The 17,877-nt window shown below is 45.0% G+C and overlaps 1 protein-coding gene and 1 long non-coding RNA gene across 4 annotated transcripts; one reads left to right on the forward strand and one right to left on the reverse strand.

The window, feature by feature from the left end:
* The first annotated feature begins 20 nt into the window (after nt 1-20).
* On the forward strand, nt 21-16,180 carry Stx5 (syntaxin 5). 3 transcript variants are annotated; one of them, NM_031704.2, is made up of 11 exons: nt 21-138; nt 806-1,049; nt 1,417-1,487; nt 1,601-1,656; nt 1,861-1,931; nt 8,086-8,202; nt 8,293-8,349; nt 8,445-8,526; nt 9,219-9,325; nt 9,459-9,580; nt 15,447-16,180. In NM_031704.2, exons 2-11 carry the CDS (start codon nt 825-827, stop codon nt 15,604-15,606), a joined length of 1,068 nt encoding a protein of 355 aa, NP_113892.2. In that variant the 5' UTR covers nt 21-138; nt 806-824; the 3' UTR covers nt 15,607-16,180. The 3 variants fall into 3 exon arrangements, with proteins under 3 accessions (NP_113892.2, XP_087443430.1, XP_087443423.1); XM_087587304.1 differs by lacking the exon at nt 21-138 and adding an exon at nt 409-673; XM_087587297.1 differs by lacking the exon at nt 21-138 and having other exon boundaries at nt 409-1,049.
* On the reverse strand, nt 10,082-13,486 carry LOC147997045 (uncharacterized). The gene is made up of 2 exons (XR_015652907.1): nt 12,988-13,486; nt 10,082-12,240 (listed from the first exon to the last, which is right to left on the reverse strand). It is a non-coding gene; the product is annotated as an uncharacterized LOC147997045 (long non-coding RNA).
* Nucleotides 16,181-17,877: the final 1,697 nt, after the last annotated feature.

Here is a 17,877-nt window from a genome sequence, read left to right on the forward strand (position 1 = left end):
GCCACGTCACGGGGTTAGGGGTACGTGTAGGTGACGTGGCGGCTCCAGTTCTTTGGTCCGGCTTCCACTGCTTACAAGTCCGGCGAGGAGGCGGCAACGACCTGAGGAGAGTAGCGGTGGCGGTAGGCAACAGAAGAGGTAGGGTTTCGCTCCAGTAGGAGTCCAGCCTCGGTCGGTCGGCTCAGTTCGGGGCAGCAGCTTGACTGGGGGGGAAGGGAGCCAGGGGCAAGTCCTGCTGGCGGCTCCGCGAAGCGAATATCCCGGTGTCCAATCAGGAAAGGTCTTGTTGAGAAAAACTTCGGCCCTGTCCAATCAGTGGCTGTAGTCTTCCAACAGGCGGAACTTTGACGGAGGTGGGACTTCCTGTTTCAAATAAACACTTAAGAGGTTTTTTTCCCCCCCTCCGCCCTCTGGAGTGTGCCCACCTCTGGAGGTCCGTTGCCGTTTTCTATGAAAGGGTGAAGGAAATCACGTATACCAGAAGGCACGATTAAGACCTGGGCCAACTGCAAAGGTCTGGCTGGAAGTTCAGGGCCGCAGGACCAGGCTGTGGCTGTTTTCTCGACTTTAGGGCTCCCGGCCGGTGTTCTTGTAGTCATCCAAGTTGGAAGGAGAATCTGAGGAGGCTTCGCCTTGGGCCTGGAGGAAGCTGACCATTCTCGCCGTGTCCCGGGTGCAGGATCTGCGGGTGGCCTTGGGCTCGAAAGTCTGTCAAATACGGGAAAGGGACTGAGGATTTGCTAGTTGAGGGTAAAGTTTGGGGAAACAGGCCGTTTGGAGAATGACATTCTCCTCTCCACAACAGTCCGAGGTTATGCGACTCGATGATCCCGCGGAAACGCTACGGATCTAAGAACACGGATCAGGGTGTCTACCTGGGTCTCTCAAAGACACAGGTTCTGTCCCCTGCAACTGCTATCAATAGCAGCAGTGACATCGCTCCTTTGCCCACCCCGGTGGCCCTGGTCCCCTCCCCTCCCGACACTATGTCCTGCCGGGATCGGACCCAGGAGTTCCTGTCTGCCTGCAAGTCGCTGCAGAGCCGTCAGGTAAGGACCTGGAGTGGAAAGACCGGCGTGAGCCCATTTAGTTAATGCTTAGGTTTTGTTTGCTAGTTGTCTAAACTTGCTTAACAATTCTTAAGTAGTCGAATCTTACCAATAGGAGAGGAAGAATTGTCTTCAGGAGAAATTGAGAATACTTTAAGTAACTTGTCCTAAATACCACAAACCTAATCCTAATGTAGGATTCAAGCCTGCATCTAATTGTTTTCTTAGCTACAAACCACTGATAAATTTAGATTGTCTGACACCAGCAGCACTAGAGTGTTTAGTGGTTTATGTGAGGGAGCAGTGAAAAGCTGAGCATAAATAGCGAAGGGAATTAGAGTAGCAACTTTTTGATACTCCTTTTCAGAATGGAATCCAAACAAATAAACCAGCTCTGCACGCTACCCGGCAGTGCAGCGAGTTTACCCTCATGGCCAGGTGAGTTAAGAGGGGCTTTGTGGTGGGGTGACACAGTGTTTTAAGAAGTAGATCTGCCTGGGATTGGCTGAATGGAATTGGTCCACAACTTTCTCACTGATGATCATTTGCAGGCGCATTGGGAAAGATCTCAGCAATACATTTGCCAAGCTGGAGAAGCTAACAATCCGTGAGTGTTTGGGAGGCCTTTCCTAGGTGGGACGGTGAAACATAGTACTAGGAGGTGAGGCTCATGGAGGTTTTGTTTTATTTTTTCCTACGGTGCTGGGGATTTCTACCTTAAGGCAAGTGTCTCTATTACGGAACTGCTATCCTAGCTCTGTGAGCCTTGCTATTACCCTCACATGTTGTAATGTTTCATCCGTCTCTGCAGTGGCAAAGCGCAAGTCCCTCTTTGATGATAAAGCAGTAGAAATTGAGGAACTAACATACATCATCAAACAGGTGAGCCGCTAGCCATCAGGAGAGCCCAGCATTCTAATTAGATTACTTCCATCATTTTCCATCGCCATGAATCCCCAGGGTAAGTATCTAGACCCGTGTCCAAACACCCTGCTCCTCCATTGAGTCAGTAGACACTTAGGATCGTCTAGTGTTTATAAAGCACTGTTCTAGATGCTGGTGAGAGAACTGTGAAGCAAGATGATTGTCTTCAAAGGCTCGTTTTCCTTGCGAGTTACCTGGCATCAAAAGCCTTGGCTTAAAATGAGTAGGTGTTAGCATAGAAAAGGTTTACAAAGTGATGAATGAAGCAGGATTCTGGGACGGTTGACCAAGTATGTGAAATCTGAGCTGGGAGGTAGGTTGGGGAGGCTATATGCAGCAGTTCAACCAGGTGGTGCCTATGTCTTTAGTCTCAGCCCTCAGGAAGCAGAGGCAGGCAGACCTCTGTAGTGAGGAGAATGTTTTTGTTGTATTCACAGGTGTAGGTCTGTGGGGCTGCTTCGAACTTGGCCAGCTGCAGATAGTCTATGATTGTGTGATGTTTGGAATTCTGGGAATTGTTCACAGGGTATATAAATGCTAGAAGCCCCCTCACCCCCAAGAGGTAGGGTTGGTGGTTATTTCAAGGGGAGTTAGTAGTCATGCTCAAAGAAGAACTAAGAAAGAAACTAGATTCACCGACCTCTATCTCTTTTCTCTTCCCCTTCTTTCTCTCCTATTTAGTTGATAGGGGAGCACAGAGTGTGTATATGTTGTGGGGTGGGTGAGGAAGAGTGGGAAAAGGAGGTCCACAAAGTAGCAAAGGCACGATACAGATCTCTGAGTTTGAGGCCAACCTGGTCTACATAGTGAAGTTCCAGGACAGGGTTGCAGAGAAATTTTCCCAAACAAACAAAGCGAAGGGAAGGTTCAAGTATCGGGTGTTACGTTCTCTGTGATTACCTATGTTTGTTTCTTCCCTCCATCCCTTCTACTTTTTCAAAAAGAAGAAAAGTAGTGGGAACAAAAGGTGCACAGATGCCCCGGGAGCAGCTGCTTTGCTTCAGTTTTGAGACTGTCTACATAAATAGCCCAGGCCCGTGTTTTTGTATGTTTTAAGACCTGTTTCCCTACGTATCCATGGCTATCCGGGAACTTCATTTGTAGACCAGATTAGCCTCAAAGCCAGAGCTGTGCCTGCCTCTACTTCCAGAGCACTGAGATTAAAGGCAAATGCTACCATGCATAGCTCCATCCTGGTGTTTTTGATTCTCCTACTTCAGCATCCGAAACACAGGGATTATACCATGTGTCACCAGGATCTTCCTTTCTGCTTGGTCACATGTACATTAGAAATGCTGATAATAGTGTCTGGCCTGACCTGACTGTTGGTTACCGACATGAGTGACTGGCAAGAAGTTGGTTGTTAACTGAGTGGCTAGTTGTAAAGAGCATTGTGGGCTTTGACTGGTCTGCGGGGCACAGAGTTTGGTCTGGAATGTGGATGGGACGGGCTAGAGGCTAAAAAGGCAGCTTGTGTGGCTCTAGTACAAATATGCTGGTCTTCCAAGCAGGCCCCATTTAAGGTGTGCCGTGGTGATAGAAGAGAATATTAGATTACTACTGGGATATTACCACTTACCACTTAAAAACTATCCCACTGCATTCTGAAGAACTTGAAGTGGCTTTGTCACCCACTTAGGTTGTGACCTTGTGTGAACTCCTAATTTCTGAGTTGCCATTGTCTTATCAGTAAGGCAGATCTTGTGAGGATCTTTTGTTTGTTTCTGTCAATCCATGACACTGACTTTTTCAAGGCCAAGACTACTGGTTTGGCTGAAGACGTGATATTTGAGCTATGTTTGAATAGTGAGAAAAAGTAATTCATCTGAATACATGCATTTCAAAAAGTGGGAATGCCCATTTCGAAAGTGGGCATAGCCAGAGGAAAGGCCTCAAGTGTGGGCAGCGTGCAACGGGTTAGGAAAGCCCAGGAGCAGAATACGGTGGAAGTAGGCAGTGGCCAGACGGGTCCTGTATAAAGCAGCTTAGGCATTTAGGTGTTGCAGTAAAATAGAGATTTCTTTTATCCGAGCTAGTGCTGGCACCGTAGGGCCACATGGCATCTGCTCTGATATTTTCATTTCTGTTAGTAAAGTGTCTCACCTGCTAAGCGCCATCCCATCTCACACTGCCGATGGCTACTTTCTCAGCCCCACAGCAATCTCTACCCATCTCTACCCAAGGCGGGCCGCTGCCACACCAGTTTCATACAGAGACCACCTATCTCTCTACTCTCTCTTTTTTTTTTTTTTTTTTTTGGTTCTTTTTTTCGGAGCTGGGGACCGAACCCAGGGCCTTGTGCTTCCTAGGTAAGCGCTCTACCACTGAGCTAAATCCCCAGCCCCTCTCTCTACTCTCTTACTGTGGACTCAGTTAAGTCGCCACATGAAAGAACATACCACACAATAGCCTCTGATCCAATTGCTAAGATATAATTTGCCCATCTGGACATACAAGATCCTGTACACACCCATCCCTTAAAAATGGTCATAACAACCTGTATCTATGGGCAGAGAAGAATCTTAACATCTGCCGCCATGTTCTCCCAGCTCCTTCTCTTTCTGGCTCCGGCTCCTTATCTCCTTTCTAAAACTTTTCTCCATCCTTCCTTCTCGTCCAATGACAGGCCTCGTTCTATCCTGTACCTGTCTTCCCGCATAAAGACATCAACTTACATTTAGGTTGTATTCTAAATTGTGTGATAAACTCTTGATTTTTTTTTAAAGATTTATTTATTTTATGTGAGTACACTGTCACTGTCTTTAGCCACACCAGAAGAGGCCATCAGATCTCATTACAGATGGTTGTGAGCCACCATGTGGTTGCTGGGATTTGAACTCAGGACCTCCGGAAGAGCAGTCAGTGCTCTTAACCACTGAGCCATCTCTCCAGCTCTAAGCTCTTGACTTTCAAGCAGAGTGATGACAGTACCCTGGTTTTGGTTTTGAGGATCACACTGGGCATTATTTAGGCAGCAGATCTTAGAAAAGCAGACTAGACAGAGGGTAGTCACTTAGGAGGCTCTTGGAGATGTTTTGAGAGTAAACAAGGTGGTTAGGGTACATGAGGTACAAAAGGACATGGTATGGACAGATTTAGAATATATACTGGAAGACAAGGCCAAAAATGACTATGACGAAAAGGAGAATTTTGAGGTGCGGGTTTGTTTGTTTTTGAGACAGGGTCTTGCAATATAGACCAGGCTTGCCCTGCATTCATGCTTCTGCTTCCCAAGTGTTGAGATTAAAGGTATGCATCACCACATCTGCTTAAAAACATTTTTTAAAAATATGTATGAGTGTTTTGTGTATCTGTTTGTACCACATGTGTGCCTGATGCTTGTGAGACCAGAAAAGGGCATTGGGTACCCTAGAACTACAGTAGCAGTTAGTTTTGAACTACCATATAGTTGTTGATAGTAAACCTGTGTCTTCTACAAGAGTAATAAGTGCCAGATCTCCAGCCTCTTTGTTTGTATTTTAAGGGAGGGTCTCTGTGCCTGAGAGATGGCTCAGCAGTTAAGAGCACTGGCTGTTCTTCCAGAGGTCCTGAGTTTAATTCCCAGCACCCACATGGCAGCTCACAACTGCCTGTAATTCCAAGTGTAAGGGATCCGGTATCCTTACATAGACATGCATACAGGCAAAACATCAATTCACATAAAAATAAATCTTTAAAACAAAGTAGAGTCTCACTCAGTATAGACTAGCTTACACTAAAACAGTCTGCCTGCCGTAGGTGGTGTTTAAGTGTAAGCCACCGTGACTAACTAGGCATCTTTCACCAGACGGTGCAGTCACTAAAATGGAGAAAGCAGCAAAGGAGCTGTGACCTGGAGATAATAGATGAAGAGTTAAGTAGAAGAGGGTTTTTTTTTTTTTTTTTTGTTTTGTTTTTTTGGTTCTTTTTTTTGGAGTTGGGGACCAGACCCAGGGCCTTGCGCTTCCTAGGCAAGCGCTCTACCACTGAGCTAAATCCCCAACCCCGAAGAGGGGGTTTTAAATGCAAAAGCTTAAATGGTAAATACAGAAAAAGCAGTCAATGGGCTTTGTTTGGGTGCAAGGAAAGAAAGCCAGGGCCTGCATTTGCTGCCCTATACCCCAGACCTTTTACTATATTTGATACAGTACTGCGTATACAGTAAGTGCTTAATAGATTATCAGGAGATTTTACCTGTACAGCCATTATCATAGATTATAGTTTACAGTCTCATGTAGGTATGCTAAGGAGATAGTGAGAGATTAGAAGCTTTCATCTTGAGTTCCCGTGTGGGAATAGTACTTTTCTTAAGCTAGACCCCAAGGGAAGGAGCTATTATGGCATACAAACCTAGAAGTGCGTTTGGGTCAGAAACTCGAGGAAGGTAGACATGTCATCAGTGAAAGTAAGTCCAGGGTTCTGGAGAGGAGGGAGGTTTGGTGTACTTAGAAAGTCTATAGAGATGCTTAAATTTTATCTTAAGTATATTTCTCAGACTATTTAAAGAATTTTTAAAAAGATTTCTTTATTGTATATAAGTACACTGTAGCTGTCTTCAGACACACCAGAAGAAGGAATCAGCTTCCATTACAGATGGCTGTGAGCTACCATGTGGTTGCTGGGAATTGAACTCAGGACCTCAGGAAGAGCAGCCAGTGCTTATAACTGCTGAGCCATCTCTCCAGCCCCACTATTTAAAAATGTTTAAGTTATATTTGTTTTCGTGGGTGGTGCCTAAGAGTCATGGCATGCATGTGGAGTTGTGGGTTCCTGGGGTTGAATTGAGGTTTTGAGCCATGGGAACAAGCTTCTTTTTCTGCTGAGCCATCTTGCTGGCCATTATACTCCCTGAAGAAGAAGAAGAAGAGAGGAGGAGGAGGAGGAGGAGGAGGAGGAGGAGGAGGAGGAGGAGGAGGAGGAGGAGGAGGAGGAGGAGGAGGAGGAGGAGGAAGAGGAGGAGGAGGAGGAGGAGGAGGAGGGAGGAGGAGGAGGAGGAGGAGGAGGAGGAGGAGGAGGAGGAGGAGGAGGAGGAGGAGGAGGAGGAGGAGGGATTTATTTATTTATAATGTATAAAAGATTCTGTCTGCATGTATACCTGCAGGCCAGAAGAGGGCACCAGATCTCATTATAGATAGTTGTGAGCCACCATGTGGCTGCTGGGATCTCAGGACCTCTGGAAGAGCAGACAGTGCTCTTAACCCCTGAGCCATTGCTCCAGCTCTTATACTATTTTTTTTTTTTAAGATTTATTTATTGTATGTATGTGAGTACATTGTCGCTGTCTTCAGACACACCAGAAGAGGGCATCGGATCCCATTACAGATGGTTGTGAACCACCATGTGGTTGCTGGGATTTGAACTCAGGACCTCTGGAAGAGCAGCCAGTGCTCTTAACCGCTGAGCCATCTCTCCAGCCCCATACTATTTTTTTTTTAAGATTTATTTATTTTAATGTATGTGAGTACACTGTCACTCTCTTCAGACACACCAGAAGAGGGCATCAGTTCTCATTACAGATGGTTGTGAGCTACCATGTGGTTGCTGGAATCTCAGGACCTCTGGAAGAACAGACAGTGCTTTTAACCTCTGAGCCATCTCTCCAGCCCCTCGACTCATGATTCTTGATGACTTCCATTCTGGTACTTTCCTGGGTCATAGTATATCAAGACAGGTTTTTTTTTTTTGCCCTCATGGGAGAACAGAATGCAGGTGACACATAGGCTGTGATAGGAAGTCACTGTATATTTGAAGAAATAAGTCATAGCTAATCTTTTGCAATATTAGAAATTCTGTGTAAAGATTTGCTGTTTTGTCTTTTCCTGAGTAATATTCAGGTACTCAGTCAGCATCTTTTGTAGGTACAAAGCTTTGCCTGTGAAAGGGCTCTGTGGCCTTATGGGTAGAGCAGAAAGGTAGTGGGCAGACAAATCGTTCATTTACAAATGCTGAATCCAGTTTCCCTCTTCTGACTTTCCTCTGTAAGGAATGAACAGAGCCTGAACATCCTAGTGCCACCTTCTAACCTGACTAGACACTCACACCACTAGTGGGTTTTCTCTGTCTTCCCTGCCGGAGACAGCCATAGTTGCGGCAGTGACTGAAGACTGCTTAATGCTCTTCTGGTCTCTTCCAGGACATCAATAGCCTCAACAAACAAATTGCTCAGCTTCAAGATTTTGTGAGGGCCAAGGGCAGCCAGAGTGGCCGGCATCTGCAGACCCATTCCAACACCATTGTAGTTTCATTGCAGGTGGGACTTTGGGGATAGGGGGAGGGAGGAGAGGGAGGGAACGAACAGAAAGTATCTTCTTTGAATAACCCAATTGTCCTTGCCTTTTAGTCAAAACTGGCTTCCATGTCCAATGACTTCAAGTCTGTTTTGGAAGTGAGGACTGAAGTAAGTGGGATTTGTAGGTGGGTAGCACTCTGGTTTGGGGCCGACCTCCTTACTGTCCAGAGACTCAGGATCTTTTTGTTTCTTCACAACATCAGAATCTGAAACAGCAGAGGAACCGTCGGGAACAGTTCTCCAGGGCGCCAGTGTCGGCACTGCCTCTGGCCCCCAACAACCTTGGTAAGTCAGAAGTACTGTGGGAAGCCTAGGGCTAAGTTCTTCTGGGTTTAGTAGCATCCTGTAAACTTTAGAGTGTAAACACAGCAGTAGAGTAGGAGATTGGAATGGCCAGAATGGTACTGTACATTTTATCAGAAAAATGACAGTGTCGACTTTCTGTACTTAGTCACATTCTCTCATTTAATTTTCACAACCATCCTTTGGAAAAGCAACTATTGTTAGTTCCATTTTACAGATGAGGAAACTGAGACTCAGATCAAATAATCCATTCAGAGCTGGATTTAAATCTAGTGCCAGTGGATTTTCAATGTGTTTTTATTTTTAAAGCTAGTGCCTCATGTAGCTTGGGCTGGCCTCTAGCTTGTTAGCTGAGGACTGAACTGCCTCTGCCTCCCTATTGCTAGTATAGAAGGCATGCACCACCATGCTAAGCTTGAATTGCACTTGTGTGCTCTGTGTGTGTGTGTGTGTGTGTGTGTGTGTGTGTGTGTGTGTGAGAGAGAGAGAGAGAGAGAGAGATAGACAGACAGACAGACAGACAGGGTCTCTCTATGTTATCATGGCTGGCAGATTGGATTGGCTTCAAACTCAATAGAGATCCTCTTGCCTCAGCCTCAGGAATACTGTGATTAAAGGTGTGTGCCAACTGCTTTTAACCATTAAAATATACCATGTCCTGTTTTCCTTTCCAGGAGGTGGTCCCATAGTTCTGGGAGGAGAGTCCCGAGCCTCCAGGGACGTGGCCATCGACATGATGGACCCTAGAACAAGCCAGCAGCTTCAGCTCATTGATGAGCAGGTACTCAAGCTCTGAAGTCCAGAGGACCAGTTTCTCTGTTGTCTTGTGTGCTCCCCATAGTGTTTGGAATGTGTCATGGTGAAAATGTCTTAAATACTTCAGCCCCAGTTCATGGTGCTTTCTTCTTCTGAAGGATTCCTACATCCAGAGTCGGGCAGACACCATGCAGAACATTGAGTCTACAATTGTTGAGCTGGGCTCCATTTTTCAACAATTGGCACACATGGTTAAAGAACAGGAGGAAACAATTCAGAGGTGAGACACTCACGACATACAGTGCAGCCTACTCTTCTCCATGCATTGATATCCTGAAGTCCCCAGGTGTCACAGCTTGGTGTTCTTTGGAAGAGTGGAGTGAATCCTGCCTACCCACCAGTCCTAATTCACCTGCTTCTACTCCCTGCTTCTATTCTACTCCTTCAGTAAGAACTTACTGAGGGGCTGGTGTGGTGATGCACGCATGCCTTTGATCCCAGCACTCTGGAGACAGAAACAGGCAGAACTCTGTAAGTTTGAGGCCAGCCTGGTCTACATAGGGAGTTCAGGGATAGCCAGTGGCCTTGTCGGGTAAAGGCATTTTCTGTACAAGCCTAGTAGCACGAGCTTGGCAACTGCAGCCAGGTAAAGGTGACAGTCCAGCACTGACCAGAACACGGCATCAGATCCCATTACAGATGGTTGTAAGCCACCATGTGGTTGCTGGGAATGGAACTCAGGACCTCTGGAAGAGCACAGTTAGAGCTTTTAACCCCTGAGCCATCTCTCCAGCCCATAAGTCTTAATTTTTAAAACTGGGTATTGTGGCATATGCCTTTAATCCTAGTATTCCAGAAGTAGAGTCAGACAGATCTGAAGGTTTATTGTTTTTGATTTAGTGTTTTTAGATTGTGTGTGTGTGTGTGTCTATCTGTCTGTCTGTCTGTCATCTATCTGTCTATCTATGTGTCTTAGTCTTATCTGCATTTGTGTGTATGGAACAGTGTTTACGCATTGGTGTCCACAGAGCTCAAGAGAGGGCTCAGATTCCTGGGAACTAAAGTTAACAGATGATTGTGAAATGCCATGTGGGTACTAGGAATTGAACCCAGGTAGGTCGTCTGCAAAAGTAGCAAGTGCTCTTAATTTTAATTGCTAAGCTATCTCTCCAATACTGAGATGTCTTGAATTTGAGGCCAGCCTGGTTTATATAGCAAGTTGCTATAATCAGGTCTACTGGTGAAGTCTTGTTTCAAAACAACCAACTAAACAAACATGTTTCCAGTGTTCTCTTCATTCTGTTGTCAGGCTCTCCTGTCTTGTCTCAGACTAGCTTTAAATTCACTTTATAAGAGTAGCCTGCCTAATCTCCTGCCTTTATCTCCCAAGTGTTAGATAATAGACAGGTGACACACCATCCTGTCAGTTTTTTAAAAAAATCACAATTTGGGAGCCAGGTAAGACCACCCTTAGCAATTAGTAAGCTCTTACTTCAAAAATTAAGAATAAATGATCTGGAGAGAGCTGGAGGAGATGGCTCGGTGGCGGAGAGTGCTTGTTGCACAAACGCAAGGGCCGGAGTTAAAATCCCAAGCACCCCACACAAAAGCTAGGTATGGCCTCAAATACTTGAAACCCCAGTGTGAGCAAAGGCAGGAGCTAAGACCAGTGACAGTGACAGCAGCTCACTGGATTTAAAATGTCAGCAGCAGAAAATGGCAGTGTTGTTAGTGATGTAGCAGCCTGAGAAGTATGTAGAGCCTGAGGGATATGGGTGCTTTGTTCAGGAAAGAATCTCAGGACGAAGCAGAAAGACAGTGAACCTGAGAAGGGGAACTGCAGTTCTTACCAAGGTCTGGTCATTATGTTGAAAACTGAGGTGTCAGCCAGCATCAGAATGAGGTGCAGGAGTTTCCTGATTGATGTCCTTTTTTTTTTTTTTTTTTTTAAAGATTTATTTATTTATTATATGTAAGTACACTGTAGCTGTCTTCAGACACACCAGAAGAGGGCATCGGATCTCTTTACAGATGGTTGTGAGCCACCATGTGGTTGCTGGGAATTGAACTCATGACCTCTGGAAGAGCAGTTGGGTGCTCTTAACCACTGAGCCATCTCTCCAGCCCCTTGATGTCCTTTTTATTTCCTGACTCTTCTGCCTTGTCAAGAGGAAAGGCCGCATGCCTTGCAGTTCTTGTAGTTTGAAGTTGTTTGCTGGCCTTGTCACTATTTACTATTCTTCAGAACAGAAAAGCTTGGTTCTCTAATATGTTATTTGGAAAAACCAAATACAGGCTTCAGTAGCTCTGCTCATATTACTTAGTATGGAATAGCTTGAAAGAAGATGCTGTGTAACTTGTATCTCATTAGGAAGCCTTTAATGTCAGACTGTCTTTATCTCAAGGAGTACAGTTATCAGATATAGTCTTCCACCCCAGGATCAATCCCAGGACATTGTACATGCTGGACAGTGTTCTACTACTCAGTTAAACACTCAGTCCCTGTTTTTAGCTTTTTTCCCTCTTGAGGGAAAACCTCAAGCAAAGCTCAGCAGATAAGGTTGCTTGCTTTATATAAAGCCTGATGGCCTGAGTTTGATCCCTAGGACATACATAGTGACAGAGAACCAATTTCCACATGTTCTTTGACCTCCACATGAGGGCCATGGCACATGCATACTTATATATGTACACATAGACACACAAAATAAATGTAAAAAAAAATTTTAAAGCTCCATCTAGACAAAAGTTACATATACTTGATTATGAAGGCTTTTCCAGTCTGTTCTGTAGTCCTGGCATGGAACTCTTGAGTATGAGTGACTGACTCCTGCCTTCCAAATACTGAGATTAAAAGCCCTGTACCACCATCCTTGCCTGGCCTTATTTGTGACTTTTTTTTTTTTTTTTAAAGATTCATTTATTTTATATGCGAGTACACTGTAGCTGTCAGACACACCAGAAGAGGGCATCGGATTCCATTACAGATGGTTGTGAGCCACCATGTGGTTGCTGGGAATTAAACTGGAAGAGCAGTCAGTGCTCTTAACCACTGAGCCATCTCTCCAGCCCTTTTTTTTTTTTTTTTCTCTTAAAGACAGGGTTTCTCTGTGTAGCCTTGGCTGTCCTGGAACTCTCTCTCTGTAGGCCAGGCTGGCCTTAAACTCTTGACACTTTAACTGAAAAAGGATTTTTTTTTTCCCACCAGTCATGGTGGCACATTACCTTCAATACCAGAAGTTGAAGACAGGTTATCTCTGTGTGTTCCAAGCCAGCCAGGCATAGTAAGTTCCAGGTCAGCCAAGGATACACAGTAGGACCTAGTCTCAGAAAAATAAAAGACAGCCAGCAGAATTAGTGTTGTCTGCGGTGTGTTGGTGCATAAGTAACACAGCAGCTGTGGGGATGTTTCTCTCCTACCATATGCCATATGGCTCCCAGGGGTCTCAGTCAGACAAGTACCCTACTTGCTGTGCCGTCTTCCCCAGCTCCTCTGTAATCTTTTATATACCAGGTTGCATTTATCAGGTTTATCTATTTTTGTTAAGCAAAGCTATTTATAATTGCCATAGTGAGCTTTATTCATTGTGAGATAACAAATGTATTCACAGGGATGGAGTGATGGCTCGGCGGTTAAGAGCACTGACTGCTCTTCCAGAGGTCCTGAGTTCAATTCCCAGCAACCACATGGTGGCTCTCAGCCATCTGTAATGGGATCTGTAATGGGATCTGATGCCTTCTTCTAGTGTGTCTGAAGACAACTATAGTGTACTCATATACCTTAAATAATTCTTTAAAAAACAAAACCAAATTACTTCCACTAAAAAATGTAAAGGGCTGGGCCTGATAGCATATGACTTTAATTCCAAGCACTCAAAGGTGAGCCTCTGAGTTTGAGACCAGACCAGGTCTAGGCAATCAGTTCCAAGACCCAGAACTACACAGAACCATCTCAAACAACGAAACAAAGTAGTTATGGCCAAAAGCTATGAACCTGATACTTTGACCTCTCCAATGTAGAAAAAGAAAAAAACAAAAAACAAAAAAACTACAATTCAGGCTTCTGAATTTACGACACTGAGATGAACTCAGTCCTCATGTTTGTCTTCACAGGACCTTAATCTTGCAGCCCTTTGTCCAGCCCTTCCTCTCTATTTCTAGGCCCCACATAGGCCATACTCAGCCCCTATAGGGCTCTGTGTCACAGATCCATTTTTAAAAGTCAAGATGTATGGCATCATGCTTCACTTACTGATAGGGCTGGGTCTGAAATTTGTCCTTAGATGACTTTACCATTCACAGAGTAGAGTTATGTGAGCTCAAATGACTTTTATGTCAGTAGGCAATACAATCCTAGTGGACTGTCCTGCTTTATGTGTAGACTACCTTGTCTGAAACATCTTGTTACATAGGATGGTATTTGGGTTTTAAATTACTTTCAAGGCATGTGTGTTATGTTGTATGAGCATGTGTAGACCAGAGGAGGCATCAGATGTCCTCTTATAATTTTTTTTCTTTTTTTCTTTTTTCTTTTTTCTTTTTTTCGGAGCTGGGGACCGAACCCAGGGCCTTGCGCTTGCTAGGCAAGTGCTCTACCACTGAGCTAAATCCCCAACCCCCCCCCCCTTTTTTTTTAAATTATTTTTATCTAATTTTAAAAAAAATTTTGAGACAGGGTTTCTATGTGTAGCCCTGGAACTCACTCTGGAGACTGGACTGGCCTCAAAACTCAAATTAGCCTGCTTCTGCCTCCCAAGGGCTGGAATTAAAGATGTATGCCACCATGTCTGACTATTTTATTCTCCTTGAAATAGGGCCTCCCTTAGCCTAAAACTTGGCTTTTGTTGGTTTGGTTGGTTGGTTAGTTAGTTTGTTTGTTTTTTCAACCAGCAAAACCCAGCTCTTTTCTTTCTACACTTACTTGCTGTGCTCTGGTTATGGGCACAGTTAAGACTGTGGCCAGCGGGGTTGGGGATTTGGCTCAGTGGTAGAGCGCTTGCCTAGGAAGTGCAAGGTCCTGGGTTCGATCCCCAGCCCCGAAAAAAAAGAAAAAAGAAAAAAAAAAAAAAAAAAGACTGTGGCCAGCTTGCTCTGTGGGTGCTAGAATCCAAATTCAGGTCCTCTTGGTTGCCAAGTAAGCACTTTAATACTGAGTTATCTACCCAGCCACAATATTTGGGTTTTAGGACTATATATGTAGGGCTAGAGAGATGGCTCAGCCATTAAATGCTAGGCTCACAACCAAAAATAGAAGGGTTGTATATGTAGATTGGCTGGAAGTTTTGTTTGCCTCAGTGAGTTTTCAAAATTGTCCTTCCTCTGAGGAGTTGTTCCCCCAAGATAATGTTCCCTGGATGTAAGAGTTGTATTATTCTTTGAGTTCCTGTCTATATTAAGATGTTCCCATCACCCAACAAGGATTTTCTGACTATAATGGTTTGAACTTCTCTCCCCATTAATCACAATGCAATACATATTCATTATTGGAAAAAAAAAGCAGGAAATGTTTATGAGTAAAACTTACAGCATTTGGGGTACTCATATAGATTGGAGGCTCATTTAACTCACTGAAAATTAAAACCTCATGAGGAGCTGGAGAGATGGCTCAGTGATTAAGAGCACTGACTGCTCTTCCAGAGGTCCTGAGTTCAATTCCCAGCAACCACATGGTGGCTCTCAACCATCTGTAATGGGATCTCCTACCCTCTTCTGGTGTGGCTGAAGACAGTGACAGTGTACTCACATACATAAAATAAATAAGTCTTTAAATAAAAAAAAAAAACAGATAAATAAGAAATCTCATGAAAGGAGTAGGGTTTATATCATTTATCTCATTTTTTAGATGTGGAAAATAAGACTGGTTAAATAATTCAATCATAAGCTAATAACTGGCAGGACACTTTAAAGCTAGAATCAAACATGATCTACTACCCTCAAAAAACTTGATATGTGTGTGTGTGTGTGTGTGTGTATGTATGTATGTATGTATGTATGTATGTGTATACACACACACACACACACACAGTTAACGTAGTATCAAATACTTTTTACTTCTACATATTGTGATCAGCTTCCCATATCAATAAATGGATGTCTTTAACCTTCTTCAACCCAGTGTTCCTCTCTGTTTTATCTCCTGTTTCCAGGATTGACGAGAATGTGCTTGGAGCCCAGCTGGATGTTGAGGCCGCCCATTCAGAGATCCTCAAGTACTTCCAGTCAGTCACCTCCAATCGGTGGCTCATGGTCAAAATCTTCCTCATCCTCATTGTCTTCTTCATCATCTTTGTGGTCTTCCTTGCCTGAACCCTCCTCCCTCATTCTGAGCCACTCCATGGAGGGCCTGGAACCCTTCTGGAAGGACAGGTGGCCACTATTGCCACTGAGCCTGTGCAGGGTAGTTGGGAGAAAGGCCATTTCCTTGGAACTGCTAAGAATGGCCAGTGTCCCTGATTCCCCACCCTTGTCTCTGGCCACTCTGTCCTACCCTCAGGCCCATGAAACACACTGGTTCTGGATTTGGCCTCTGCTGTGAAGTGGCAGGGAACAGAAGCCAGCTAGGGCCAGTGGGGAGGTTGTCTCTACCATGAGATTTTTATAAACCCAGACCAGCCTCCCCTAAAGGTAACTGGCAGCAAGAGGAAACAATGCCCTTCCTTGCCTTCTGGAGAGTGAGGTGAGGAAGTAAAACTATCCCAGGGACCAACTTAATCATCTGGGTCATCTAGAACTTGACTGCCACCTTCTCCTCACCATGTGAGGTGGGGGGGGCTCTGAGCCCTACAGTTGCACAAACCTGACTTTGGCTACTGGTGACTCTCAATCTGCCAAACATGCTGCAGCCTGTTTCCTCCCAATTACAGCAAGACTGTCAGCCTCACTAGTGATGTTGTCGTTTCTGGGTGGGATCGTCGTGGGCTTCCGCAGCCAGCAAACCACTGCTTAATACCAGAACCAAAAGGGTTAAGTTGGTGGCTTTGACAGCCCCCATTGATAGGCAGAGCAGCTTTGGAGCTCTGTACCCACAACTCCCTCTTAAAAGGGAGTGGCCAAGTAACAACAGCACTAAATTAGAATTTTCCTTTGAACTGGAGCTAAGTGGACTCATTATTGGGTGTCAACTTCTAGGGCTGTCCCAAACAGTTTGAGCCTGTTTAACCTGTATCTTCAAATCACCTGGTCCTGATTTTTGAACTGAGTGAAGCAAGAGCTCTGCTGCTGGGTGAAGAGCATTTGTGCCCAGCTCCAATTTGTACCCAGCTCTTTGGCACCTTCTAAGATCCTGAGCAAAACCACTGCAAAATGGAGGTGACCCACCTAACACAGACCCTCAAGGGAGATTAATGAGTTGTTTTGTCTTTCTGATCTGTGTTAAAGTCATGCTCCGTGCCTACCAGTGCCCCATCTGATTCCCCTCCTACAGCAGCATCTGGGTCCAAGGAATGGAGGAGAGTCCTAGTCACACCAAAGGTTTACTAGAAGAGCTCTTGGGTTTGCCATCTAAAAATTTCAACCAGCACTTGGGAGTTAGAAGCAAGTGGATCTCTTTTATTATTATTATTATTATTATTTTTTTTTTTTTTTTTTTATTCCGGAGCTGGGGACTGAACCCAGGGCCTTGTGCTTGCTAGGCAAGCGCTCTACCACTGAGCTAAATCCCCAACCTCGCAAGTGGATCTCTTGAGTTTGAGGCCAACTTGGTCTACAAAGCAAGTTTCAGGACAGCCAGAATTATACAGAAACCCTGTCTCAAACAAAACCACTCAATACTAGCAACTTTCCCTACCTACCTAGCTAACCTGGGTTTTACCAATTAGGCTTCAGCATGATGGCCAGGGCCTTGGGGGTGAAGATCATAGCTCACTAGATTACTAATTTTGTTTTGAGACCGTCTATGTAGCCTTCGCTATCTCTGTACTGGCTATGTCGACAAAAATACTGGTACTAAGACTAAAGCTTTTTTTTTTTTTTTTTTTTTTGAGGCAGGGCCTCTACAAGCTCTGGCTATTCTAGAAATTTCTATAGAGCTGAGACTGGCCTCAAATTTAAAGATCCACCTGCCTCTGCCTTCCAAATACGGGTTTAAAGACCTGCGCCACTACAGCTCGCCTGACGCTTTAATTAGGCAATTTGTAGAAGACCTACAAGGGAACAGGACAGGATTTCGCTTAATTCACACTTGGGTTTCACAATGGGCATGATACTGTGCCAGGCACGCTGGAGGAAGAAAAGTTGCGCATAAGTTAAGGTTCCTGTTCCAGTGGGGCTTACATTCCAATTTTCTATTTCGTCATAATCCGTCGTAGAGGCGAGAAAGGCTGGGAGGGCATAAGCCGGCGGCTGGCAAGGAACTGCGCTGCGACTTACACGCTGCCGGGATCCCACCTGCGTGGACTGTGATCCGTTACTCCCGTTCAGAGGCCAGGTCTCCATTCTTCTGTGTAGCTCTCGTCCCTGCTCCTGAGTTCAGGGCTAAAGCAGACCGCTCAGCTCCAGCGCAAACCTCAGCGCTGCGGGCCAGCGGAGAAGTAGGAAGGCGGGGCCGACCTACAAGCCATCGCGCCCCGAGCTCCGGCC

The sequence above is a fragment of the Rattus norvegicus genome, chromosome 1 (assembly GCF_021556685.1).
Source record: "Rattus norvegicus strain SHRSP/BbbUtx chromosome 1, alternate assembly SHRSP_T2T, whole genome shotgun sequence".
Classification (NCBI taxonomy): domain Eukaryota; kingdom Metazoa; phylum Chordata; class Mammalia; order Rodentia; family Muridae; genus Rattus; species Rattus norvegicus.

Bases quoted from the DNA above. Each gene is read 5' to 3' on its own strand.
- Stx5 (NM_031704.2), top strand. From the start codon at position 825: ATGATCCCGCGGAAACGCTACGGATCTAAGAACACGGATCAGGGTGTC. The intron at 1,050-1,416 runs GTAAGGACCTGG...ACTCCTTTTCAG, and splicing joins AGTCGCTGCAGAGCCGTCAG to AATGGAATCCAAACAAATAA. The intron at 8,350-8,444 runs GTAAGTGGGATT...TCACAACATCAG, and splicing joins TTTTGGAAGTGAGGACTGAA to AATCTGAAACAGCAGAGGAA.